The following is a 27,285-nucleotide window of genomic DNA, read 5'->3' on the forward strand; positions in this document are numbered from 1 at the left end:
GCCTTATAATGCGCCCTCACGGAGCCAGGCTTAGTGCAAGGACACTATCCAGCTTGATCTTTTTAAAATGTAACCATTCTGTTGCATAATGCTTTTCTAGGTCTTACCTAGGACACCTACAAGCTTGTTAATGTTAATGTTTTGTGACACATACCCAGTGTATTAAGAGAGTTAAGAGTTTATTATTGTTAAATATTTTGTTCTTGTCAAGCTAGCCAATAACTCCAGTTATTTTGTTCCTTGAGTTTTACTTTTATGCAAGGAATCATTTTAACTTTTTAGTTTTAACACAGTTTCCCTGGGGGGGATCAATAAAGTATTTGTGATACTGATTTCTGATTCTGAAGTGTTTTGCTTATAAGTTGTGTGCATTTAGCTAAAGTGTGATGTTTTTCCTCATACTGCATTGCAATAGCCACAATAATCACAAGTTTGCAACAATATGAAAATACACAGGACCATACTGCTTACAGTAGTGTAGTGCAGAGTAAATGCAGATATATAGTGTATACCCACGTATTTCTCAGTCAGCATGGCACATATTAGAGGAGCAGCGGTGGCTTAGTGGCTTGAAAACTATTCCAACTAAACTATTCCACAAAGGGCCGAGTGGCTGAATGTTTTCTTGCCAATTCAAGATTCAACAATTTTTACTGTCCAATACACACGAGAACACACGTTCCCCTGTGAATTGAAATTCTTCTGCTGTCCTTTCTGGAATACCGGCCGACCAAAATTGACATTCAAATACAATATTGACATCAAATACAATAAGAATATGAAACATGTTTAAGAGTAAGGCGAAAACAAGGCGAATGAGGTGAATAGGGTGAGGATTGTGCAAAACTGAGCAGTGCAAATTGAACATTCACAGTGAAAAATGAAATCAAATGTATGCAATGTAAATGTAAACAGTACAAATGAAAGCAGTAGCACAACAGACACATATTACTACTATAGTATTAAAAAGTGAGTTTCTTTTATTTCCCTGGTGTATTTGCAGGCATAGTTCTCACTGTAGTCTATGTGAACGACTACGTCATTCTGGGTCAGGGTCTCTCTCAAGCTCCTCAGCCTTTCAAACTGGTGCTTAATGTTAAATATATGTCTGGAGAAGTTTGGGAGGTGGTCTTGAGTGAGCTCCACCAGCTTCTCAATTGAGGTGTGCCTCTTATCAAGAAGCACATTCCTTACTTCCTTCTCCTCAGTGGACCCATCTTTGCATCTCTTTATCAATGGCACAGATTTGGTAACCCACTCATCCCACGCAATGATGTTTCCTTTTGTTGAAGGATCCAGTGTTGTAGGAAATGTCTTGTCTTTGCATTTGTTGCATGTCCTGTACATGCAGGACAAGTTATCCACACTACAGACACTGGCCAGGACGAGGTCCCTTGGGGATGATGTGTCAATCACGCCAAGCTGATGCAGCTTCTTTGTTTTCAGGCCAAAGTTTTCGTGTGTTTTGCAAGCACATGTTTCTCGATCAGACACTCTTCTCTGGCCAATCCAAAAAGGCTTGAGTTTGAAGAACTGAGCCTTGGAAATGCTGTGCCTTGGATTTTCAGACAAAAATCTTTTATGAAGATTGGCCATTGTATCTGTTAGGGCTCTCTTCCGGAATATCTGTCCCTTTTTCCGAATTTCTCCTGATTTTCCATTTATAACAGTGGATACATCATCTTGATGAAGGAAGCGGCTTATAAGAGTGCTCATAAGTCTCCTCTGGCTGTTACTGAGAATGTTATATGTTCGCTTATGACCCCACTTTGTTTTTTTATTCTGAGCCTCTCTGCCTCCAATGTTGATGGTGACCTGCTTCCTCTTTGCTGACATCTCCAGTCTTTTGAGTCTTTCTTTTCTTTTCCTTTCCACAAGCTTCTCTTCTGTGGAGCACAATTTTGACTTTAATTTTTGCATTGTTTTCTTTCTTCTTTTCTTTGTCTTTTCTTCTTTTTCTTTTGTCTCCTTCTTCAATTCCTTTGGGGTATATGTTGTTGGAGATGAGGTTTGGAACTCCACATGCTGAAGCTGGTCTTCTGAAACATTTTGAATAATTTCATTTGCCTCCTCATCCTCGTCACTCACTGGGGTTGTATCCAATATAGCTTTTAGTTGTCTCTTCTTTGTGTAGTATCTTTTTGAGTTTTTCCGCCACTGCTTTTTCTTTTTCTCATGTTGTTTTTTTGTCAAATCCTTAGTTTTTGTAATCTGGCCATTTTGCTTTCGTTTTTGATATCTGGAAGTTGAAAGGAAGCATGACATGAAATCAGTGTCTCAAAACAAAGGATAAATCTTTGAGTATGTCAAACCTACAGGATAGAACAGGCAGACTACAATGTGTGTGTGTGTGTGTGTGGGGGGGGGGGTTGTGTGCGTGTGTGTGTGTGTGTGGTGTGTGTGTGTGGGGGGGGTGTGTGTGAGAGATGAGGGCGCGATATGAGGGCGCGAGCTATAGACCAGTGATTCTCAACCTATTTCATATCAAGGACCCCTGGTGGTCCCCAGACCCTATAATTGAGAAACACAGCTATTGACTATATGCCAATTACTTTTTAGGTAACCTCTCCAATCCCTAACCTCTCTCTTTCCTTCCTTCTGTACTCTTCCAGCATTACTGGGTTGCTATAAATTTTTTCCCTGTGCTTGGCCAGCAGAGCCCCTGCTAACGCTTTCTTTTTTTCATTTGCTGACAGTCTGCAATTGAATAGGACAGGACAAACAACATGTCAATAGTAGCACACTTATAAGACAGTCATAATACACTTAGAACATAACTGTAACATGTTACTAACACAGTTACAACAGTGTAATTACATGGCAGTTATAAAACAGTCATCACACACTAATAGCATAACTGTAACACAGTACTAACACAGTTACAACAGTGTAATAACATGGCAAATAGTAACAAATAATTTAAATTAACAATTCATAATATGGATTTAAAAATATAGTACATAATACATTCTATATTATAAAATTCTCATTGCCGAAACAGAAGTTCTCTCTACCGCAACTGGCCTGAAATTGTTGCGGTATGAGAGAATTGTGTTGCGGAGGATGAGGAACATTAGCATGTTTTGCTAGCAACAGAGAGGCCATGATGACTAAGCTAATTTTTACTCCATGTACATAAATAGACATTAATAATGTCTATTTTTCTTTAAAAAAAATTATCAAACGTTTTTCTAATTGTGGAAAACTAGCTGTATCGGTAATGATAATCAATACTGTCGTGTATGCAGTCTGACAGGAGAAAGTTTAACTTTTAACATCAAAGGAAAAGGAGATCTTCTTACCTGGTAGCCATCTTGAAAGCACTGGCACTGGTGTTGCATCATACAAAATAAAACTTTATTGAAAATGATCTTTCCATGTCTAACACGTAATTCCAATATGTTGCGGAGGATGACAACTTGAGCCATGGACGCTTCATTTTTCCTCTGTTTTTTCATTATTATTAAACATATAAATTTAATTAATCATTTTTCAGTCTCTTCAAAACATCCATGAGAGCATCCATTATTTTTTTCTAGGATATATTTGTTTTAATCTGTTAAAATAACAACATAACATACATTCAGACAAATCTGGACGCATTGCGGTAATGAGAAAGTTGTCATAAAATGCAATAAAATGTAAATAAAGTTAATTTCTATATTGAAATTACTCTTTGGTCCATATAGAGAAAATTATTAGCTTTATTATTATGTTTTGAAATTTTACTAAAATGCATGTTTTATGACTAAAATCATGACTGCCATGGTGTACTAATGATTTCATGAGAATGACCCTGTTATTATTATTACATTCTGTTGTTAACAATAACACTGTGTGGAGGCCCAAATCGTTCCTCTAGAACGATGATAGGAGCATGTTTCAGGTCATTTGTAGTCATGGTGGTGGTGGTTTGTAGTGGTGGATTTTTTTGGAGATCATCACATTTATATTTGTACTGTAATTCTGTTCATACTGCCATATTGCCATATTTAAATTCCACTGATAATTCTGTTTATATTTATACCGTTCATTCTGTTCATCCCGCCATATCTGCCATATTTATACTCTTGATATGGTCTAGATTTGCCACTGCCTCTGTGTGGCTCTGAGTGCACAAAACAACTGGAAACAGTGGCTCTGCGTGCACAAAAGCACTGGAGATGGCGAAAGAAGCTTCGAGCCACTTTGTGAACAAAGGTTCATCTTCTGAACTAAAGTTGCAATCTTGAGTACACAAAACAGCTGCAATTTTAAGCTTCTCTCGCCATCTCCAGTGCTTTTGTGCACTCAGAGCCACTTTGTGAAGAAAGGTTCATCTTCTAAACTAATGTTGCAATTTTAAGCTTCTCTCACCATCTCCAGTGCTTTTGTGCATGCAGAGCCACTGTTTTCAGCTGTTTTGTGCACACAGAGCCACTTTATGAATAAATCACATGATGACCAGTGGAGAGACCTTGGACCATCATTCCAGACAGTTAGTGACTGGCATTTAACCATGACGCCTGATCTATACACCTTGCATGAATGCTTTCAGTTTCAAATTTTCTCCAAATCAGTGTTTTCCTGCCACACGATCATTGTATGTGGTTGATGACTATCTCCATTCTCATATCATGTTGTCAAACCAATCAGATGTTCTCCTGCTTGTAGACTTGCCAGAAATGCTGTGGGCAAAGGACAAATATGATGTGGGCCTCATCAGAAACTGTGACCCAGTTACAATTACCCCAAAATCTGAATATCGACCATGTAAACAACGGTACCCAGTCAGACAGGAAGCTGTGGATGGGATACGCCCTGTCTCTTGCAGGCTGGTGGAATTATCCCCTGCCCTAGTAGATGACTCCTGTGTCCAAACCTGAATACATTACCGGAGACAGCTGTTTTTGAATACCCCATGGTCTCACCACTAGAACCATCCACATGATAAATGTTTCTGGCAGTATCATGGGCAACAACTTGTCTACGCTGGCTCATTTAAAAGAAGCTGCAGCTATAGCTCCATTCTGAACACTGTATCTGTGAAGTGACAAAACTGCTGTGTTTATCCCTCGCAAATCATATGTGAAAGTAGAAAAATGACTTTAGCTGGCTCCTTTCAACTCAAAGGAATTGCTGCTCCTTAGGGTTGGGTGAGGAGACAGAAGACAGCCTTCAACTCTAAACTGCTGTTCGATTGTATTTTTCTTATATGCATTTTCAAAAACAATTGAAATTTTTATTAGAATGGGTTATGTGTTTATTATCTGTAAAAATTTAATTTTCTTTTCTCAGAAATACCCACAGCCTAAAGGGCAAAAGAAGAAGAAGATAGTGAAATATGGAATGGGTGGACTCATCATCTTCTTCTTGATCTGCATCATCTGGTTTCCGCTGCACTTCATTTCATTGGTCCGATCAGTGGTGGGTGTGGTCAACCACCCAATTGATGTCACAGTGACTGTCAAGCTTGGAGGATATGAGGTAATACATTTTTTTATAGCAGTATTTTCCACTCTTCTTCTCAGTCACAGTCTATCAAGTTAACTCCCTGCCCAAACTTATCTAACCTGTTGAACAAATAGCCTAAGTGATAAACACAGTGTGGCTGATCTTCCCAGCAGCTGGGCAGCAGCCTGAAGGTGTGTCCTACATTTACATGATGATGTGTTTGGGATGATTCCATCTTCGAACTGAAAACTGCATGTGGTGGTTTTAGGTTGTTGTGTACTCATATATGTGGTACCTGTGAGGCTGTACTTGCTCTGATCTTCTGGTGGGGAAATGTGACTGATATTATTAGAGGTCTCTGCCAGGGCCTACTGGCATATGCTGAATGTCATAATGCAAACTTTGCATATGTAATGGGGTCAATCCTTAATAAAAAGTTTAAGTTAAAACAGGATATTTTTAGCGGTGTTATTTCCCCAGTTATGCTTATGGTATTTTAGATATAAAAACACAGCGCTAATTTACCTGACAGGACGGTGATGCCTATAGGATGCGGGGAGTCGGCGAAGGTTATTTAAGGACGCCGTAGTCGCTGTCTCTCCCTCTCTCTCTCTCTCCACTGCCGGTCCGGTGAGGTAGTGTTGCATGCGCGCAGCAGGTGTGGACGCGAATTGTTTGTTGCGAGGCCAGCGTACAGCCGCGTGTGTGTGTGTGTCGCCACACATGCACACTGTGTCTCCTCCAGTTAGCGTGTCCCCACAAACTCAGAACAATACCTGTAAGTAATGCGCCTGAACATTTATTCGGAGTTTATACCATTGTGTCTGTGACATTAAGTGTAGTTGTCTTTTCCTGTTTTAGTATTTGTCGTCAAGACAATAAGGACGGTGGGGTCTCCGCTGTATTTTAATGCTCTGAAGGTATGTCATAATGATGTGTTATGTTTGCAAATTATTTGAAACATTTTGATATATTTGTTTAATAATTGTGTGACCAAATGACATGCTTGTTTTGTAGGGCTGCCTTCTGGCAGAATATTTATGGTCACTGTTTTTTCCCACATTTAGATTTCATTTAGATTATTTGGCCTTGTTTAGAATTAGTTTTATTTCTGATTAATTTGTTTTTTTTCTGGTTTCTTTGTTTTGTTTTATTTTGTTCTTGGTTTTGTGGGCAAGGTGCAATATGACTGACGGGTACTATGCAATCCAGGTGTAAATGGCTTGAATATTAGTGAGTTATTGGCTCCGTAAACCTGAGGCCCTCTTCTGTGATTTTATTGTATTATATCGCTTGCTGTGCTAATCCACTGGTGGAATTACACCATTGTTAGGATTCTTAAAGTGTGCTGTGCTTGTTTTATGCATGATGATTTAACTTGTTGAATTGGGTCTTGAGCCGTTAATTTCTCTCCTTTTAAACTGTTATTTATATCACGTACAAGCCAGTACCCTATACTTTGCACTTGATCCTGTGCTGTTTGATCAGTCTTTTTAAATAATTGTCCGACTTAAATAAATTGTTAATCTTTTGGAATCATCAGCCTCCCGTCCCGTTTATTCTGGATACATTTGGTGAACCTGATTGGCATTTAACTGTCTCGCTAAACTTTCGATCACTACACATAGATTCATTTTATTAAGCTCATGAGAGTGCTGTTGGTGCAAATGTAATATGGGTTCAAATATAGAACTCAGATGACACAGCATGACACAGTTGGCAAAATGTGCATAATCTTGAGTGTTTGTATGTGTGTATCCAGCCCCTGTTTACCATGAGTGTGCAGCAGCAGTCCATCCAGCCCTTCACGGAGGCTGAATATGAAAACCTCACTCAAAAGTTTGGAGACAATGCGGTAAATTCAATTTGATTTATATTCTCTGTCTGAATGTACTGTCACCATATGTCTTTACTGTTGTTTGAGTGGTAACAAAAATGTATCTTTTATAAAGTAGCTGTTAACATGGAGCTACTGTGGTCCTCAATAAATCTAGATGGAAAAGTTAGACTCTTGGATAGTTCATTGGTACTTCAGGATTGTGTTATGATCTTCACATCCAAAAAGTCCCTTTTGTTTTGTTCAGTTTAATCTGCTGTGAGGTTTTCATCACAGCACCACAGAGATTTAAGTTGCAGCAGATATAGCAAACTTGACATGTTCTTCTTTGTGTTACCATAGAGCTCTACATTTGAAATATGCCAAATGAATAAATCCATATGTAAACCTCTGTTTTTTTGAATAGCTCCTGAAAGAAATGGGACAAAAAAAACCAATATCCTCATTACTTATCTATTTAATAATTGTTAAGCAATTACTTTTAAGTACATTCCCTTAAAAACAATTATTTACAGTGCATGTCCTCATGGATGACACTGACTTATTTGTTTTTGCATGGTGTGTATGTGTGTGTGTGTCTGAATTATGTTGCTGCCATGTCTTCATGCATGTTTTGTGGGTCTGTGTGTCCAGGTAGCCATGCAGTTCATCACTCTCTACAGTTATGAGGACATTGTGACGGCCATGATTGAGGGTAGTTCAGGATCAGTGTGGAGGATCAGCCCTCCCAGCAGACAGGAGGTCATTAAAGAAGAAGAACGTCTCGCGTGGACTTTCCAGAGGTAAAACTTCTGGCCATACTAGAAAATTGCATTATACTATTATACGTTATGCATGCATGTAGTACCACCAAAGTGTAATGGGGTGATTGTCCACTAGCTTTAAATGCAGAAAGGGTGTCTGCCTCCTGAGCGGGTTCCACCGGAATCGCAGGAACAGCAGTTTTTTAAAAACTAGCCAAATACATTGGCTGATTTCTCAGCATCCTTCTGAGACAGGGGGTTTCTAACTCTCATAAGGTTGTACAGCTGGAAGAAGAGTGTCCTAGAGACTTTTTATAAATGGACATACAGAAATTTTTCTAATCTTAACAACCACTCAAAAACACACATAGAGCACATACTGTTATCAATCAGAGGAACCTGTGGTTGTTCTAATTTTCCTCTCATGATAAGCAATTAGATTAGATGTATTTAGCACAGATTCATGATAAGTAACACTGTAATAACATAAAGGAAAGGGGAGTCAGATAACCCAGTGGGCTTATTTTGAAGCTTCTATACCTAAATATTTTTTTAAATTTCACAAAATTAGACATGTACACAAAGTAGACATGCAGAAAATAATATGACTATTAACACTAACAAGTTTAGCCCATCAAAAACAAAAAACAGCAAGACTAGTATGAATACAAAAGCAAAAGATATGTGTGTGTGAAGTAGATAAGTGTGCAGATGTATTTACATGCATGTCTGAGGTTCTGTCATTACAGAGGGCTCAAGGTGTGAGCAACTTAACGTATAGTACAGATATGTTGTGTATACAACTTGATAGCAAAATGTGTATCTGGAGGGATATTAAGGATACTAAGGAAGTGATGCAACACCTGTAAGTTGTGCAAGTTGGATACTAACATACCTCACATTCTGCACAGTTCATATTAATTATTATAAACAGAAAAACATCAGTCCTTGTTATTTGACATGGTGTCAGAAGAAGTCAGAATAGAGGAGAGACCTGGGCTGAGGTAAGATACTGAATTTCAGGATTCTGGAGAGCTTCAGCTTCAACAAACCAGGGAAAATGGCTGAACTGTAAGCAGCAATTCCTACATTATTGCGCAGCAACAAAGCTAAATGAGGTGGACAGAGAATATTTTGTACCCTGAGAAACTATGGACTTAATCAAGAGCAGGAGCAAAACATTGGGTTTGGCATCTTTTAGTTTTATGCTCCAAGTTGTTGGAAAGGTCTGCCTGAGGATCTGAGAGCTGCTGGAATTGTAAATGTGTAAGTGTGTAAGTGTAACTAAAGGTTTTAAAAAATAAGTAAATGTCTGATTAGGTCCTCTACTATATCAGTGATATTACTGCATACATGTGATGTATCTTTGAATGTTTTAAATGCTAATAGCTGATTTTAGCTTTCTCTTTTCTCTGGACGTTGCTCCTTGACAGGGACCTGGGTAAAGGAGGGACGGTGGAACACACCTTCGACAAATACTCTATAGACCTGGAACCTGGGAACCCAGTCAGAGCAGATCTGGCCTCACTACTAGTTGGCAATCGTACTAAACCTGTGTACGTGGACTATCTATGTGAAGTGCTTTGTGTTTTATTTAATACATAGAATTGTATCTTAAAGATGGTATCTTCTTTATTTCCTAGGCTTGTTCCTTATATGTTCCCTAACTACATCCGTGCTCCCAATGGAGCTGAGGCCAAACCCGTGAGTCAACTGTATAAAGGTCAGAGTTACTTTTTAAATATATATATATATATATATATATATATATATATATATATATATATATATATATAGAATAGAATTCAATAGAATAGAATTCAAGATCCTGCTCCTCACTTTTAAAGCCCTCAACAATCACGCCCCCTCATATATCAAAGAGCTGATAACACCTTATTATCCGAGTAGATCACTTCGTTCCCAAAACACAGGCTCTCTAGTGGTTCCAAGAGTCTGTAAGAGTAGAGCAGGAGGTAGAACATTTAGCTATCAGGCTCCTCTCCTGTGGAACCACTCTGGGTTCGGGAGGCAGACACTGTCTCAGCATTTAAAGTAAAACTAAAAACCTTCCTCTTTGACAAAGCCTATAGTCAGGGCTGGATCAGGTGAGTCCTGAACCATCCCTTAGTTGTGCTGCTATAGGTTTCGACTGCTGGGGGAACTCCCATCATGCACTGAGCACTTCTTCACTTCGCTCTGTCTCTCTGTCTCTCTGCCCCCCCACACCTGTTTATTTATTTATTTGTTAGTTTTAACATGTCATCATGTCAAAGTGTCACTTTGTCCTCCCATAGTCCCTCTGGCTCTTCTCTCTATCTCGTTTCAGATAACTCCGGCACCGGGACTACAGGACAACAACGACTACCATCACCATTGTTAGCATTAATTAAAATAACTCAGTAATTCATTAATATATATAATCCTGTTGTAGATCACTACATTGTTATTGTTATAGTCAGCCCTGATAGTGATTGGTGCCCAATTGTTCCCGGTCTCTCTCTCTCCACCTCATCTCTCTCTTCTCTCCCCCGCTTTCCACCCATCTCTCCTTTCCTCCCCCCTTACTTTTCTTTCCTCACCCCAACCGGTCGAGGTAGATGACCGCCCACATTGAGCCTGGTTCTGCCAGAGGTTTCTCCCTGTTAATGAGGGAGTTTTTCCTCTCCACAGTCGCCTGTGCTTGCTCATTGTGGGAACTGTTGGGTTTCTCTATGTTAATATTGTTTTAAGGTCTTGACCTTTAAATGTAAAGTGCCTTGAGATAATGTAAATTATGAATTGGCGCTATATAAATAAAATTTAATTGAATTGAATCTTTGATGAAGTCTGTTATCTGAGTCTCACATTGTGTCCCAAAAGTTTGGTTAGAATGTGATCACAGCAGTGAACAGTTTTCATGTCTGTGAGGTTTTGGGGAATAACTGGTGGTGATTAATCTTCCGCTGAACGTTTGAGGAGTGGAGCAGGTTCAGCCAACGGTACGACAGCTTATATACAGCAGGGCACGTGTAGAATCTTTTTCAGTATTTTAACATTGATCCAAGAGTAAAGTCCACATCAGCACTGTGGTGCCAGCGTCTGTTCCAACACACCAGGGCCAAAGCAGCAATATGATGGATCCCCAGAGAGGCACTTCTCACTTCCTCTTTTTATCTGTATGGTCTGTGCTGTGAGCTAGAACTGATTCACTGCTCCACAATGCAGCCAGAGTGTGTGTTTTCTTCAGGCTTTGTAAGTTTAAGGTCAGCTGTAATTCTTCAGTTACATCTGACAAATTTTACCAGCAGACAGTAGTTAGATACTCACTAAGCTTACCTTGTGGGAGTAGACCTCAATATCATTTAGGATGCGCTTTTTAAAAGTGCTGATTTGAAAAATAAAATGTAATACATTGTGCAACGCAGGCCAGCTCATTTCACCCGCTTCTCTCTATGACCTCCTGCAAACGAAGGAAGTGAAGCTTTGACAGAAGGTTTTGTGTGATGAAGAGTTACTAGTCTGTCCTGTTACAGTGACACACATTTCTCTATTCAGGGTTCACTTCATTAAACCCCCCCACAGTTCTTTGTCATCATGCAGCAACAAAACACAGGGTCAGCACTGACAACGCTGCTCAAAAACAACAGCAGGTAGCGTTGGATTACAACAAAGAGTGCCTCTTGTGTATTGCATGGATTATACCAACCTAATATGTTAAAGAAATTCATGTAAAGTGAATTCATTTCAGTTATGCAAATAACGTGTGTGTAGCTTTAGCGAGTCAGTTAGTGGTGACATGTCATCACACTGTGTGTCGTCTCTTCCATGACATTTGAAGTGTGTGCGTTTGAATTTATGGCCTCATTGCTTGGTGTTGTTCCGACTGTGAGGAACGTGTAACTGACTGAAAAGGAAAAACCTGCATTTTAACGAGGTGAGAGTAGCAAGGGAGTGAACACATCCCATCAGCTCACAACACGACATTCACACCACATGATAACACTGCTTCAACGCTCATGTGTGACTGACTGTCATGAGGCAAATGTCAGCAGAACAGTGTGGAGCAGATGATCTCTTATTCAGCTCACATCAGTTGGTTTGCTTTGTGTAGAACTGGTGACTGAGGCTCATCAGTGACTGACTGCTGAGAGACTAAGTTTCATCCTTTCAGCTTCATAAGAGTGGAACATTTTGATTAAATAACCTTTTCTAATGCTACATTTTGGAGTTGGAAATGGAACAGAAGACACAGACATTTGAGTTAATGGGATTCAGTTATAACAGTCAGGTTGGTCTAATGATTAAACAGCTTTTTCTTCTCTGCTCTCAGATTCTCCTTTAAAGCCATTTCAGTATCAAATTATTCAAATATTGTAGCTACTACATGTAACATCACAGTGGTCTATAATGTATTACAACACAGTCCTTTATTGTGATACATTTCCTGCTTTTCTACACCAACAAACCTCTGGGATAAGTAAGGAAACAGGCCCCTGCACATGTCTACATTAGACTGAGGCTACTATAAAATCCATCAAATAGATCAACAACAGTATAGAAGTGAGCAAATCAGAGCAGGAAATTATGAGAATATATGTTTCATTTAAGAAATAGATTTATATAAACATTATTAAGCTGAAGTCAGGACTATTTAATGTACAACTGTATTTTGAACCATTTAGTTTGGATTCTTTTTCTAGACTGGATTATTGTAATTCTTCATCAGATGTTCCAGTTGGTCTGTAAAATCTAGAATAGAACACAATCCTGCTCCTCACATAAAAAGCCCTTGATAATCAAGCCCCATCATATATTAACAAGCTCGTAGGACTGTATTATGCCTGGTTTTAAGAAATATGGAACAGTAGAGAGGAGTTTCATCTCTCAGAGAACAAGAGTTACAATGTCAGCAAAGGCCAAAGGGGAAAAAAAATCCATCACCAGCAGGCAACAAAACCATTGGGTTTGAAGTTTTGAACTCATTTTTTTGTGAGCCTTTGGATCCAAACCATGGCACGAGCCTTCACCTCCACCCAAGCAGAGCTCAGCCACCAGAGCTCCTCACATTTCTTTCTTGATGCATTCAGTTTCTCCTCTGCCACCATCTGTAGGTGAAAACTGGTGCTCACTTCTGAGTTCTATCAGTCATTCAGAACAGACATTTAGCACCATCTGCTCTGTCAGTCTCACTGTTACCTCTGCTGAATCTTTGTAACAATTAAAAACTTATATTTGTGCTATATTATTTCTAATTTCATGTTGCAAATCAACTGATCCATGTTAGAGTTTACAAAATTAACTACCGGCCGATAGATGACTGAGTTGACTCAAAATGCATAATCATTTAGTTGCGTCAGTCTAAAGTCTGTGAACCAGTATTGATGCAAAGTCTGCATAAGGAATTAAGTGACAATTTGGTTCTGAGTGAACTAAATAAGCTAGAGTAGTCTCACATATCATTGTTTATAACACACGTTTATTGCTGGACAGGATAAAAACATTTTTAAGTGTGTACCCACCTCTCCAGGCACCACTATACCACTGACTGCTGACATTGAACGAGAGGAGGGTCCACCCTGTCACCAGTGTCAACATATAGAGACAAACAACCCTTCACTTCCATATTCACACCTGTCATTTTAGAGTCTTCAATCACCCTAATCCCAATCTGCATGTATTTGGACGTAAAGATGGGGAGAACATGCAAACTCCACACACAAAGACTCCAGCCAAACTAATAACCAACCAACCAATAACCTTCCTACTGTGAGGTGACAGTGCTAGCCTGCATTTGTTACTGCAAATGTATAGAAATGTAAAGTATATACAGAGATTTCCCACCTTGGGTATTCAAACCACATATCTGCCATACTAATCCCAGCATACAAATTCTGGAACTTTCTAGATTAATGACTAAATAGAGGAGGCTCAGCAGGAGCACATGCGCTGCATTCAGAAGCATATCTCAATGTAATAGGAAATAATCTGTCACTTCAGTACCAGTGAAGCAAAACAGAATTATGCACCATGAATCAATTGTCTTTAAAGACAGCAGACACATGGTGCTTGTGGAAGAGCATCCAGGTCATCACAAACTATTGGCCCAAAGCAAAATAACAAACTGTTCAGTCTCCATAAAACCAAATTATCTGTGTAGGAATGAACAGGTTTATTCGAGCTGATATCAGTATGTTAGTCTTGATTAGCTGAGCCATGAGCACTGTGTGATTCAAGCTAATTCAGGCTCCATAAATCCTCCTCTTTCCCTTTTTAAAGCACTTATTGCACACGCTTGAATGAGGGTCGAACACAAGCTTGTAGTTTCCACCTGTTGTCACCTCTCTCTATGCCAGAGCCCTCTGCTGTCAACAGCCTCTTCACGTCACACTCACCTGACACTGTAAAACCTTCTGTGTGTGTGTGTGTGTTTGTTTGTTTGCGTGCGTCTAAATGTTTTTTGCTTTTGAATAGTTATACTCCCACTGCTACAGTATCTTTGTCGCAGCCTGTCCACAATACAGCAGCTCTTTTCTCTTCTTCAGTTCAAGGCTTGTGATATTAGTGATTTGTTTTATTTGCTTAATACTTGTTTGTTTTGAAGGTGTTGCCCTGTTATGCATTTAGAAATGTTTTATATACATAAAAAACGTTTGTCCTATAATCATTGTTATTATTATTTTATATAGATTAAACAATATATGCTTTATAAATGACAGGATGTAAAATATAAAGTAACTGCAAATGTTTGAATGCTTCTTTAAAGGGATAGTTAGCCTAAATATCCGCAGAGACCATGTGTGAACACAGCTCCAGATGAGGATATCAGTGTGACTAACTCACAACATTTATTTTTCTAGACCATCACATGTGTGTCGTAGGATAGCAGGTTACACCTACCAGGTCTCTTACAACTATATACAGTACGTACCCCAAAACTACACCCCTGTACACTGTCGTTTAGATAGTAACTGATACAATCAATCTTGATTGTAATATCTTCAAGTTGAAATGAAGCGTATTTAATCTTATGTATAATTATAGCAGTTTTTTAGCAGTTTACTACCATAGAAACACAGCAACATCAGTGTTTAGGACAAACAAGAAGAGCCATACAACCAGTAGGAGAAGGTGCAGTGTCCAGCAGACACATGATTCCCTGTTTATACAACTTTGAACTGATAAACAGATGATTCTGATTTGGCACAAGACACATGACTAATGAAAGTGGTGTCTCAGTGACTGATCAATGTGGAGGACTTATCATAAAGACAGCCTCTGCATACAATGTCCAACAGTTACTCACTCTTCACAAAACTGCAGATAATAGGGCTGATGAATGTTGGCAGCTTCTTTGGTTCAATGAAACCAAGATAACATTAATGATGTCAGATGAAGTCCAGCAGGTTTGGCCTGGACCTGACCAGGATCACCACAGCGACTGCAGTGCCCACATTGAGTATAATGATGGGACTGCAGAGGAGCAAATAGTGCAGGGGGATGCTTATAGATGGAATTATGAAGGTTTGTACTCAAATCCCAATCTCAAGGTTTGCAGAACATGACAGCGATCAAAAACACACAGCAGAAACCACACAAAGGTTTTTGAAGAGGACAACAGGGAAATTAAATGTGATGCTTACTTTACTTGCTACTTCACTAAAGTAAGAGCAGCTGAATAGAATCATCTGTGAGGAGGATCTACACACTTGTTTATGAGAGAAATCATCCAGGATGGAAGAACTGAAAGAGACAAAATGTACTTCTGCAAGTATTGTGCTTTTTAAAGCATTAACACACACGCTTTATGTATTTTCTGTTTATGTATATATTTACTGAGCCACAATAATATTTTTTTTTTCGTTTATAACTGAATAAATAATTTCTCACTGTAACTTGTCATGCCACTCATCATAGCACACAAAAAGGTTTATTGTATTTCAGTATTGCCTGCCAGAGGGCAGCGCACAAGTGCCGTGATGAGTTTTCGTGAGGTGAGAGGGAGCTTCTTCCTTTTTTTTCCAATCAGTTTCTCAGTGACAATCTACTGTCATATTGTTGGGCCCATAGGTTGGCTTGTTGATAGCAACTGATAACAGCAGATCATCTTCCACATTAATACAGTTTCCTGTTGGCACTTTGGCTGTGCATTCTTTATTTAAATTACTCTGGCTTCCTCCAACAGTCCATTGACTTTAGACTTGAATGTGAATGTAAATAGTTGCTTGTTTATGTGTGTTTTGATTGACTGTTGTCTTGTCCAGCATGTACAAATTTTTTCACCAAATATCAGCTGGATCGAAAGAAACATAAGCTCCAGTCCCCCTGCACCCCTCAGTCAAAATAAAGTTAAAATAAACTTTATGTTAAAAAAAACAATGTATACTTTGCAGAATCGTTCATTCCCAGGGTCCCATTTGATTGTTGGTTGGTTGCCCCTAACTTTCACTTTCAACTTGACTTTCCCTTTATTTACTGCCCCACATACAAATATCTACATAGTCTCTGACATGCACTTTCCAACTTGGAAAGTGACCACGAAGAACTTTCTTTTTGGTAACCTAAGATCAAGCAGGATTTTACTTTACCATAGTGAACCCAAGCTGGGGTTTAAACCTAGCTGTTATAAAGTAACTGGCCAGCATTAGCCACTAAACTAAACCAGCTCTACACCTCTGTCAGGAATAAAATATTCTTCTTCTTCTCACGTTTTCCAGTGCAGATTATATGTACATTCTGGACCAATACCCACAACTAAGTTACATCTTAGCATTCCACATAATTCACAGTGGGTGTTGGTCAGTTATCCACTGAGCTACCCTCCCTGATCGCAGCTACACAGTGTCCTCCTCTAGCTCGGTCTGTGCTGAAGTCTAGAGAGGCCACGAGAACTTCACGTCACTGAAGGGGGACCTCAGGCAGCCCAGCACCTCCCCCACAGAGAAGAGCTTCCTGGTTCCTGCTGCCAGGGGCTTTCTGGACCTTCGGGATTGGCCCTCACCAAGTCAGCTGTCCTGAGGGGAGGAGGACAGATATTTGTCATTTGTATGCAGATTTATGGCATCTGCAGTTTTTACAAAACCACATTTACTAAACCATGGCTCTTACATGCCTTTCATTGTAATCTGGATTTCATTTTATGGAATGAACCATTTTCAATAGTAGATCTTTAACAACAATTTTTTCAAGTTTTGATAAAAATCTTTGAGTGACTGTATATCGGTTTGGTGCCATAAGATTGATCCTTTAAACTTTAGCCCGTTGCTCTATCAGGATAAATATAATACTATGTTGTTTATCTTCTCTCTTAAGTTTGAACCCCAACAAACTTCAGTACATTGCAGTAGAGCACTTTGAGTTATCATCAAGACTAGGAAAGCACTATATGTATATATAAATATATATATAGTTTAAACTGAACAAGACATAAGCTATATTATACATAGTTGGCAACTGATGATCACCAAATTTTGCTGGGTGAGAAAGTCAACACTTTATATAAATGCTCCAAACTGGCAGCAAAGTGGCGCACTGATACAACTGACAACAGTTGCATTTCAAAGGGGGAACTATTGGATCATGTATCCTCCATCTCTCTCGCCATCATTTAATCAACTGCTGACACCTAATTAAATGTATAAAATGGCCTCAAACACTTAAAAACATTAGAAGGGACTATAAAGGTATATCTGTAATCTACCTCAGCCTTTATCTGGAACATTACTTTAATTTTATGGTACACCTCACTGTTTAAAAAAAATGAAGCGAATGAACAGGCAGACAAAAAATCCCAATGCTCATGCTATAACGAGTAAGATAGGCCACTATGACAACCTTCCTGCTTCTAGCTGTAAAATACTGTTTCAGAGTACTTTAAACTGCTAAGCAGTGTTTTCAAACAGAGCTTCCCAGAGTTTATGCCACAACAGGGAAAAAATACATCTCCAAAAGTGGAAGTATTTGTTTTGTTTTAACATGTTTGATTTCTGTCTGCCACCAGGAGGCATCATAGGCCATTTTGAGGTATGAACTCTGCTGGTGATGAATCTCTGCTCAGACTTTCACAACAACACAGAAATCTACAGAGCATTTAGGTGGGGGGTGCAGCAACAGGCTGAGGCAGGACATGACGTATGAATTCCACTGCAAAGATTGTGTGTTTTTGTTTGTAGCACATTGACACGAGCATTGGTTAGCACATCAACATCTTTATTGGTGTCCTTTCTCTATCATACATCACTCAAACAATGCTGGTTCAGCCGTCACGGCCAATTTCTGGTTTAGTATCTAGCCCAAAGACACTTTCGCAGAATGAAGGAGACAGGGACTGAACCACCAAATCTAGTTGTAGACGACCCACTCTACCACCCTGGTGAGTGGACCTTGGTTTTTAATTATTTTGGCATGCTCAAGAAATGGACTTCCATGCTTAAGTTTGAAGTAACTGATTCCACCATCACATGTTTCATTTCGACATGTGCCATATTTAGGTTGTCTCAAGAAGAATATAGTGATGTCTTATTTATATTAAAAGATTAAACATCATATTTACATAAAATTTCGCATTACCTTCTCTCTGAGTGTAATCCCGTTCTTTACAAGCTCCCCTGAGCTGTCTAACTTCTCCTGAGACTCCAGACTGCACCGTGGGGAATCCGTCTGGTGCTGCCTGCCATTTTGGTTTTCCCAGCAGGCAAAACCTTTATTTTTAGATGTCTTCCTGTGAGTCCTGTATTTCATTTTAGGGAAGGTATGGGAGCCGCCATCTGTGGCCCCCCAGTTGTGTTCCGGCCACAGGGGCTCGGTCTGGGTGGCCTGGCTGGTGGTGGCCCTCTGGAGGCGCACGGATATTCTCTGGGCTGAACCAGTCATCAGGGTGATGGACTGAGTGTCCAGAGCTGCACCTGCTGATGTGACAGCTGGAAACTCAAACACCTCATCCTCATCTAAAGGAGGAAACACAGAAGATTATGAAGAAATGAATTCTAAGATAGTGAGTACAATTTATTATGTAAAATAAAAGCATAATATAATAAACTGTAATCACCTCATACACTGCACAAAATATTTGTTCTTTAAACAACATACAGAAGAGGAAAAACTTTGAAATAGTCTTAGTTCTGCCTCCGAGACAGTAAGTGTAACTTAATGTAAAAGAAGTTGTATCTTATTAAAGTATGACAATATTCTGCACTTCTCTCTACTTGTGTTCTTGCAAACTTTTGTTACTTAAGTATTTGCTGCTTTCAAGTGGAACTCATTAGCTTGTGGTTATATGGGAAGTTGTGCACACTATTGTGTTGGCCGTGTGGTGGTTAAGTCACAAGAACACTGCTGCTAGGCAACAGCAATATAGACGCTAATATTAACATTACTGTTGGCATCTAAAAGCTACAGAGGCTAACATTGTAGCAAACTAGCAGACAGGTAACATAATGCAGGAAACTGTGATGAAATAACTCTCTGAGTGTTCTCTCTGCCTGTTTCATTGAGAATACAACAGGAGCTTATGTGTGGACTTGGGCCAGAACCAGCAATGATGGCAAATAATTAGAGCTATTCTCAAAGCTGCCGCAATTTTCATCCTGGGACAGTTATTAAAGTCACTGTTATGATTTCAAATAGTTTATTCAAACAAAAAATTTGATTTGGTGTTTTTGCAGATCCCTATCATAGCCAACCAGGTCACGTACAAATACGTAAAATAGTCTAAATTAGTCTTTATAATCAGGTTGAAAGGTATCCATAATATTTAGCAGCATAATTGGTCATGTCCGGTTTCACAACATATGAATGCATTACAGCATGTTTGTTTGTTTGTTTGTTTGAAACAGACCTTTACAGGTGGGCAGTGCAGGGCTGCTGGGTAGTGAGCTGTGGGTCAGTCTGGCAGGGGAAACACTGCCCACAGAGCCGGAGCGGATCAGCTTCCTACAGGCCAGAACCAGCAGCTCCCGACACTGTTTATGACAATTAACGCCACAGTCTGCAAAGCAAATGAAGACAGGTCACGTTCAGGCCAAAAGTGTTTGTGAGCTTCACAATCCACTGATGACCTTGAAAAAAACCAAGACGCCCTGAGAAACAGTTTTGCAACGCATGCTCCTAAGATAGTTGATTATCTTTAGTTACCCTTTGTTATTTTGCTACTTTGTACATAATGTAATGACTAAATGCAAGGCCACCTCATATACACACATTCACACCACACGCAAACATTCAGCCACCAGGACCCACAAGCTGTTCAACTCATGGCAAGAAGATGATAAATATGTGCATGTTGGAAGTCTGACTGGCACTAATATATAAAGGAGGAACAGAAGCCAGAACAAAAGTTGAAAAACTCTCAGCAAGAACACTTCGCTCATTGAATTATTGTTGAATTATGAATTAATATTGAAACGCAATATTGGAGGAGAGGAATATTTCCATGCAAGCCACTCACTTTATCTCTCCTACAAACATGCACGGAAGGACCGTGGATGCCTTAACACCGCAGCCAGTATTAAACTGACGTGCACAATTGGACATTAACACGCATTTTCAACATAACGAAATGGAAGAGAAACTTGATCAGCAAAGGAATGCAAGAAAGGGTCACGTTTTTGGAATAAGATATGACAATAGAACCAATTTTGTGTCAACAGACAGAGGACTGAGAGAAGCTCTGACAACTTTGAATCAAAACAAAATAGAGCAAGAACTACAGCAAAAGGGAGTGAAATGGACATTCAATCCTCCTGCAGCTGCACACTTTGGAGGCGTATGGGAGGTTGATTAGATCATTGAAAATAATTTTGCGCACCATCACAAGGAAACAAACTCTTGATGATGAAAGTCTTTCCACAGTAATGTGTGAAATAGAAGCAAAATTGAACAGTGGTCCATTAACAACCCTATCAGAAGATGTCAATGATCTCGAACCCCTCACTCCAAATCACCTGCTTGTACTGAAGTCACAACAGATCCTTCCACCTGGACTTTTCAGGAAAGATAATGTATATGCTTGTCGTTGATGGAGACAAGTACAATACATTTCAGACTTATTCTGGTCAAGATGGACAAAGGAATATCTTCCACTCATGATGCAAGAAGAAACACCAGATTTACGTATTATATTTATAGGGTTTGTGAGCAGCAGGCTCTGGTTTTTGCTGGGAAACGTATAGTGACAGGAGACCTGCTAAAGATTTGTAAGTAGTTGTTAAAACGTATAAAACAAATAAATAGCTTAATAGCTTTGTTTTTTATGGCCTTCAAAGAAGAAGACAATGAAACTGTACCTTTGCACTTGTAGCCCTGTTTGATGATTCCCCAGAGCTGCAGACCCAGAAATGTGTGGAAGTGCGGGATGTGGAAACAGAAAATCCAAAAAAAGATAAAAAAGAAATTAGATAATGAAGAAGAGCAACATTTTTTAAAGACAAACACGACTCGTCATAAACAGGATGTAATCCTTCACTACATGTCCTGTAATCCTGTGACTTCCTGTGTCTTTGTTCAGGACATTGTCATACATGCTGGGGAGGGAGGCATGCAGGCAGGTCAGTTACATTACAGGAGACATAAATAGTGCAGTGACAGGATGTTAGAGATACACACAAATCCAGCACAATGTTCACAGAAAGTGGGCTTCAGGTAAGTCATCTCCTGGAAGTTGTGGATGAATCCTGGTCCCATCTTACACTGGAGCAGTGGGTTAGCCCGAAGAAAATAGGCTATCATTTCATCCTTACTGATTAGTCCATCTCTGAGAGAAAGACACGGAGGAAGATGAAAGAAAGAAAGAGAGAAGACATTAACATTTTTCTATTAATACCTAAGATTCAACAATAAGAACCTAGAAATGTAATGGTTAGCCCTCAAATTTTCTCTCATGCTGCTTTATCACAATGCCTCTCTACCTGTAATCACCTCTGCATCTTATACAAGGTCCATGATAAGCAGCAGTTTTTTTTAATCATGTTTTACTTTTTAACTTAATTTTCCATTCAATGGACACAAAAAATGTATTTTTATCATTAATTTCACAATTTTATAATTGTGTTGCATTTGTTTTGGAGACATTTGTGAGCTACATGCTAATTTTAGTAGTTGAGCAATGACAACCCAAGAATATTAATTAATAGTAATAGTAAAATACATTGCAAGGTACTTCAAGGTACTTGTTGATGATTTAAAGGTTCAGTGTGTAGAATTTTGTGACATCTAGTGTTGAAATTGCATGTTGCAGCTGAACACCCCTCAACTCACCCTCACCTCACCCTCTCCTTCCAAACATGAAAAAGAACCTGTGGTAGCCTTTAATTGTCATAAAAAAACTCAAAAGGTGTTTAGTTTGTTCAGTCTGGACTAATGTAAAAAACATGGCGGCCTCCGTAGAGAGGGTCCCCTCGATGTAAATATAAAGTATTTGAATATAAAGGGGCTTTTCTGGGGTAAAGAAAACTACAATTCATACAATTTAGATGAAATGAACAAGTGAAAACATCATGAGGATTATTCTACATTACATTTCTGCCAATAGATCCTTTCACCTAAATCTTACACACTGGACCTTCAATTAAAATCATCAACAACTGCACTCATTATTCTGCTGTGTATGTTAAAACACAACAATAGAAAGTAACTTAGCTTAACTGTAGTAAATGTTATATGATTTTGAAAGCCATTGTGAAATCTGACTAAACTAGGAGTGTTTCTACATTTGGTACTGCAGAACATGCATTGACAATTAAGGAAAGCACGGTGGAGGTCAGTGAGATATTACAGGTAAAAAGTGCAGTTACTGTTTATAATTATTTTCCACACTCACTGATCTTTGTCCAATACGCAGAAGGAGTCCAGGAAGGGAAAATTGGCAGCGATGCTCTCAAAGTCCTCTTGAGAAATATATCCATCGTGGTCATGGTCATAATTCCTAAAGACAGACTTCCCAAAACCAGACAAGAAACACATTACTCCAGAAACATGTCATACACATCTACCTTGTTTGATTGTTGCTTTTCTGTGCATATTTTAGTCATAAAACGGATGGTCTACTCACATCCACGACCTTCCTGATGTGTTTATTGACTACAGAGGGGTCTGGTTTGGTGGTGATACCTGAGGCCCAGTCAAGTGGGGCCAGGGGCTTATTGGGAGTCGTTGGAGAAGACAGCTATGAAAAGAATTCACATACACAGGACTCAAAGGACAGAGAAAAACTGAAATATCACCTGACAAAAGTTAATGAATTCAGACGCTTTGCTATGACACTAAGTTAAGCTCAGTCACCTCTTGATCATCTTTCAGATTGTATTCTTCTGACTCTTTTTGAAGGTTAAGGACAGAGGATGCTGCACCTTGTTAATCCTCATAAGACAGATTGTGATTTGTAAATAGAATTTGTCAATCAATTGGTTGATTGATTGAAAGTGGACTCTATTAAGAGCTGGCTGCAGACCCTGAACAAACATGATTTAATTTCCATCCCATATGAAGAATGCAAAAAGAGGAGGTTCTCCATGAACTACATGGTGCCCCGACCACCTCGAACTGTTTGATGGTCACGTCTGGCCCATGTACTTAAAACACAAGAAGCTCCGGAAGAGAGCCTCCTGAGTTTCTGCAGACTTTCTACACCTGACCCCTAGTATAAAGTCAGCAGCAAGTCCGGAGGAGCTGATGTGTGAACGCAGCAGGAGATCCCCCGCAGAATGCTCAGCAAGCGAGTGGGGGGGGGGTTGGAGATGCTTCTTACACGCAACAGACACAAAAATGAAAAATAAATGAATAAATAAAGCATATCTCATGATGAAAAACCAGTGACAGAGACGAAGATTTCAAGAGAGTTTGTCCTCAGCAGAATGAATACGTTCCATCCTGCCCCTGCCTGGTGCACAACCCGTTGTTTTGAACAGGTCTGAGCAGAGAATCTCACGCTCCGTTGTTCATGTGTGAAAGGCAAGCTGCGGAGAAAGTCCAGACCCAACCCCCCTGAGATCGTCCGCGGGTCATGTCTGAAAACAGCTTGTCACTCTCTTACTAAGCTCCAGAGAATCTGTGTGGAGATGGGAGAAACTTGTAGAAGGAAACTATTACTGGAGCACTTCATCAACCTAGACTTTATGGCAGAGTGGCCAAATGGAAGCATCTCTTCAGTGAATTAAACATGGAAGCAGCTAAAGAAGCTAAAGGACTCGACTCGACACGATCCTTTGGTCTGAGGAAACCAATATTTAACTGTTCGACCACAGTTCTATGTATCATGTCTGGAGGAAACCGGGCACCAGTCATTGAGCATGTTGGTGATATCTTCAATCTGTGCTGTGTTTTTCAGCAGCAGGGATGGGGAGACATGAATCAGTTTGTTGAAACTGGACTCAATTAGTATGGAAAACCCAGAGCACAAAATACAATCCATGGCAGTTGAAACTTACCAATGATTTTGGGTTACGTGGTTCCCTGAGCAATGACAGCTCATAAATCTCATCTTCTGTGTAATAAAGGTCGAGAGAAAGCTAAAAACACAAGGATCATGGATTTGATTAGTTCATTAATCATTCTATAGATGCTAGCAATTTTGTAAATGTGATTCAATAGACTAGAACTTTCTAATAGATCACCTTGTATGTTTCTATTATTTCAGAGTTGAATTTCTCCCTCATATTACAGTGTCCCTACTCCATTTAATGAGTACAATCTACAGAGCACTATCGAGAAGTCTTCAACATTTTTAAAAAAACAGCTCCTCTCTTTTTGCGCATGTCTCATAACACCATTTTGGATGACAGTTTGCGGCAAGTGAGCAGATTGCTTAGGATGTTTATCTAACAGCTGTTTTCAGTGGGATGGTAATCCCTCACCGTTAGCAGGTAGATGAGATCCATGTTGGGTTCCACTTGAGCTGCTGCACTTTGCAATGACACCAGCTCATTGAAGGTCATGTAAAGCTGATTCATCTTCACCAGGTTCACTTTATTACTGTTGTCAACCCAGTCAGGAAAGACAACATGCACTGCAATGAGGTCTTTGAGGTGCACACCCAAGATGGGGATTTTAAAGCCCTGACTCTCGCTGAAGGCCTTGCGATAGCAGGAGTAGTTGTTGCTGGAAGACACCAACTCCGTCATCTCACTCCAGATCTGAAGCAGGGGGTGGAAGATTTGGGTAAGTATCATGGTCAGATCAGAGACTTGATCAGGAAAAGCATTTCATTAGTTCTATCTCTGATACTGTGAACCATCTGATTCTTTTAAATAGAATATGTGTGGGTCTAATCATTGTACTTGGCCCTTCACCTCAGTAAAACATTGTCTGACCAGATAATTACCTTGGATGGCATTAGCTTTGCCTCCTTTCACTTGCGCAATATCATTAAAATTAGACACCTCCTATCTCCTTACTATGCAAAGAGCCTTGATGTACGTATGTTATGATCTGGCGCTATACAAATAAAAATTTATTGAGTGGAATACACATATTGAATTACATCAAAAGCCTTACCTTCACAACCTCTGGGGCCAGATAAGAGTGAGTCTCCTTAAGTCGAGATATGGAGCTGTGGCTCAGTCCCCCCACCACCGCCATCAGAGTGTTGAAGTTCTGCAGCTGCAGAAGTTTCTGATTAGAGAGAGAAGGTCGTGGAATTTTATACTTCTTTACTGCTGATCACACCACTGATTCATCTGTTAACATAATACAATATAATGACACATTTTAAAAATAAAGGACAGACTTTAAAGGTCCAGTGTGTAAGATTTAGGTGAAAGGGAACTATTGGCAGATATTTAATGTAGAATAATCCTCATAATGTTTTCACTAGTTCGTTTCATCTAAATTGTATGAATTATAGTTTTCTTTTCTTTATCCATTTATATTTAAATACTTTATATTTAAATCGACCCTCTTTACAGAGGCCGCCATGTTTTTTACATTAGTCCAGACTGGACAAACAAAACACCTTTTTAGTTTTTATGACAACTGAAGCTACCACAAAAAATCTGGATAAATGGTATACAGAATTATCTTTGACCCAGTGTTAGTAATATTTTTTCATATAGATTTGGGTTATTTGATCCACACAATAAGCTCAGGTTTTAACTTGAAAATAAATACCCGAAACACTCCGCCCCATATACTGGAACATTTACTTCTCATCATATGTGATATGTGTTAATTTAAACCATATTGATATTACATATGATTTTATACAATAATATTGTCTTTTTGCACACTCTGTCTACATATTCTTACACTCATAGTATATTATATTATCTATTGTATAGTTAAATACTTATATTTATACCTCTACTATATATCATATCATATTATATTATATCATACTCTGTATATTCTTTGTATATATAAGTCTATATACACATATTTATACATGTGTACATGTTATTATTATTATTATTATATTATTACTACTATTATTATCATTATTAGATATACTGTTGCTGCCATTATTACTATATACTGTTATTATATCGGTATAATTACTATTTATATAAATATATATAATGTTATATTATATATTATATATATATACTGTACTATTTTTATATACTGTCTAACAATAACATTACCATCATATCATCAGTACTATTACCATCATATTGCCACTGCACGTTATCTTATCTACCTATTCATCTTGTGTTTCTGTTTTTATTCTTTCTACCTCAATATTTTATTGTATTCTATTGTATTGTATTTTATTGTATTCAAATATACCAGCTGCTATGACGACTTAATTTCCCTTCGGGGATGAATAAAGTAATCTATCTATCTATCTATTATAACCTTTTGCCCATTTATTCAATAGATCCCTGTCACCTGAATCTTACACACTGAACTTTTAAAAGGTGACAGGCTGAGTGAACACCTGCATGAACCTGCACAAACACTATGGTGCTTTGTGCTTTCTGTGCTGTGGTGCCATACACACTCTTCCCTCCAGGACAGAAAACTACAGACTTTCATCACCAAAAAAGTAAACCTTATCTTGCACCTTTAATATCCCATGATTACAGGAAAATATCTAAGAGCTTACTAAGAGGTTATGAGGAGGATTTTAACATGAGCTGGACAAAATGATCTCAATAGAACCTCAGGCGCATCAGGTTAAATCTAGATACTATTTGGATATGAAATACATCTTAATTGCATGTGTATATGGAGTTAAGTGGGTTTTAGTTTCAGCTGGCGAGGGAGTTCAGGATGGGATGTGCAGGCCTGCTAGTTCAATCCCCACCTCCTCCTGTCCACATGTCAAAGTGCTCTTGAGCAAGAGATTGAACCCCTATTACTCGT

The 27,285-nt window shown here is 39.0% G+C and overlaps 3 protein-coding genes across 7 annotated transcripts in view; 1 reads left to right on the forward strand and 2 right to left on the reverse strand.

Annotated features, from left to right (window-relative positions):
* Nucleotides 1-481: 481 nt before the first annotated feature.
* On the reverse strand, nt 482-3,216 carry LOC138413633 (male determiner protein Mdmd(III)-like). Its single transcript, XM_069538666.1, has 2 exons — nt 2,581-3,216; nt 482-2,239 (listed from the first exon to the last, which is right to left on the reverse strand). Exons 1-2 carry the CDS (start codon nt 2,613-2,615, stop codon nt 955-957), a joined length of 1,320 nt encoding a protein of 439 aa, XP_069394767.1. The 5' UTR covers nt 2,616-3,216; the 3' UTR covers nt 482-954.
* Nucleotides 3,217-5,252: 2,036 nt separating this feature from the next.
* On the forward strand, nt 5,253-12,313 carry LOC138413643 (piezo-type mechanosensitive ion channel component 1-like). Of its 2 annotated transcripts, XM_069538839.1 has the most exons (7): nt 5,507-6,211; nt 6,295-6,353; nt 7,196-7,288; nt 7,904-8,052; nt 9,447-9,569; nt 9,657-9,736; nt 10,340-12,313. In XM_069538839.1, the coding sequence occupies exons 1-7, from the start codon at nt 6,079-6,081 to the stop codon at nt 10,414-10,416; spliced, it is 714 nt and encodes a 237-aa protein (XP_069394940.1). In that variant the 5' UTR covers nt 5,507-6,078; the 3' UTR covers nt 10,417-12,313. The 2 variants fall into 2 exon arrangements, with proteins under 2 accessions (XP_069394939.1, XP_069394940.1); XM_069538838.1 differs by lacking the exons at nt 5,507-6,211; nt 6,295-6,353 and adding an exon at nt 5,253-5,466.
* An 87-nt stretch (nt 12,314-12,400) lies between these two features.
* Nucleotides 12,401-27,285, reverse strand: part of rasgrp3 (RAS guanyl releasing protein 3 (calcium and DAG-regulated)) — a 39,664-nt gene continuing 24,779 nt past the window's right edge. For all 4 annotated transcript variants that reach the window (XM_069538835.1, XM_069538836.1, XM_020087913.2 and 1 more), the window contains 10 exons: nt 25,477-25,593; nt 24,837-25,115; nt 24,411-24,491; nt 23,036-23,149; nt 22,805-22,920; nt 21,592-21,739; nt 21,273-21,309; nt 19,826-19,975; nt 18,559-18,935; nt 12,401-17,003 (listed from right to left, as the gene is read on the reverse strand). In XM_069538835.1, the coding sequence (XP_069394936.1) occupies nt 16,995-17,003; nt 18,559-18,935; nt 19,826-19,975; nt 21,273-21,309; nt 21,592-21,739; nt 22,805-22,920; nt 23,036-23,149; nt 24,411-24,491; nt 24,837-25,115; nt 25,477-25,593 (1,428 nt within the window). In that variant the 3' untranslated portion in view covers nt 12,401-16,994. The remainder of the gene's footprint in view (nt 17,004-18,558; nt 18,936-19,825; nt 19,976-21,272; nt 21,310-21,591; nt 21,740-22,804; nt 22,921-23,035; nt 23,150-24,410; nt 24,492-24,836; nt 25,116-25,476; nt 25,594-27,285) is intronic.

The sequence above is a fragment of the Paralichthys olivaceus genome, chromosome 14 (genome assembly GCF_024713975.1).
Source record: "Paralichthys olivaceus isolate ysfri-2021 chromosome 14, ASM2471397v2, whole genome shotgun sequence".
NCBI classification, from domain to species: domain Eukaryota; kingdom Metazoa; phylum Chordata; class Actinopteri; order Pleuronectiformes; family Paralichthyidae; genus Paralichthys; species Paralichthys olivaceus.

Bases quoted from the DNA above. Each gene is read 5' to 3' on its own strand.
- LOC138413633 (XM_069538666.1), bottom strand. From the start codon at position 2,615: ATGCTGGAAGAGTACAGAAGGAAGGAAAGAGAGAG. The intron at 2,240-2,580 runs GTTAGGGATTGG...TTCAACTTCCAG, and splicing joins AGAAGGAAGGAAAGAGAGAG to ATATCAAAAACGAAAGCAAA.
- LOC138413643 (XM_069538839.1), top strand. From the start codon at position 6,079: ATGCGCGCAGCAGGTGTGGACGCGAATTGTTTGTTGCGAGGCCAGCGT. The intron at 7,289-7,903 runs GTAAATTCAATT...CTGTGTGTCCAG, and splicing joins AAAAGTTTGGAGACAATGCG to GTAGCCATGCAGTTCATCAC. The intron at 9,737-10,339 runs GTCAGAGTTACT...ATCTCGTTTCAG, and splicing joins CGTGAGTCAACTGTATAAAG to ATAACTCCGGCACCGGGACT.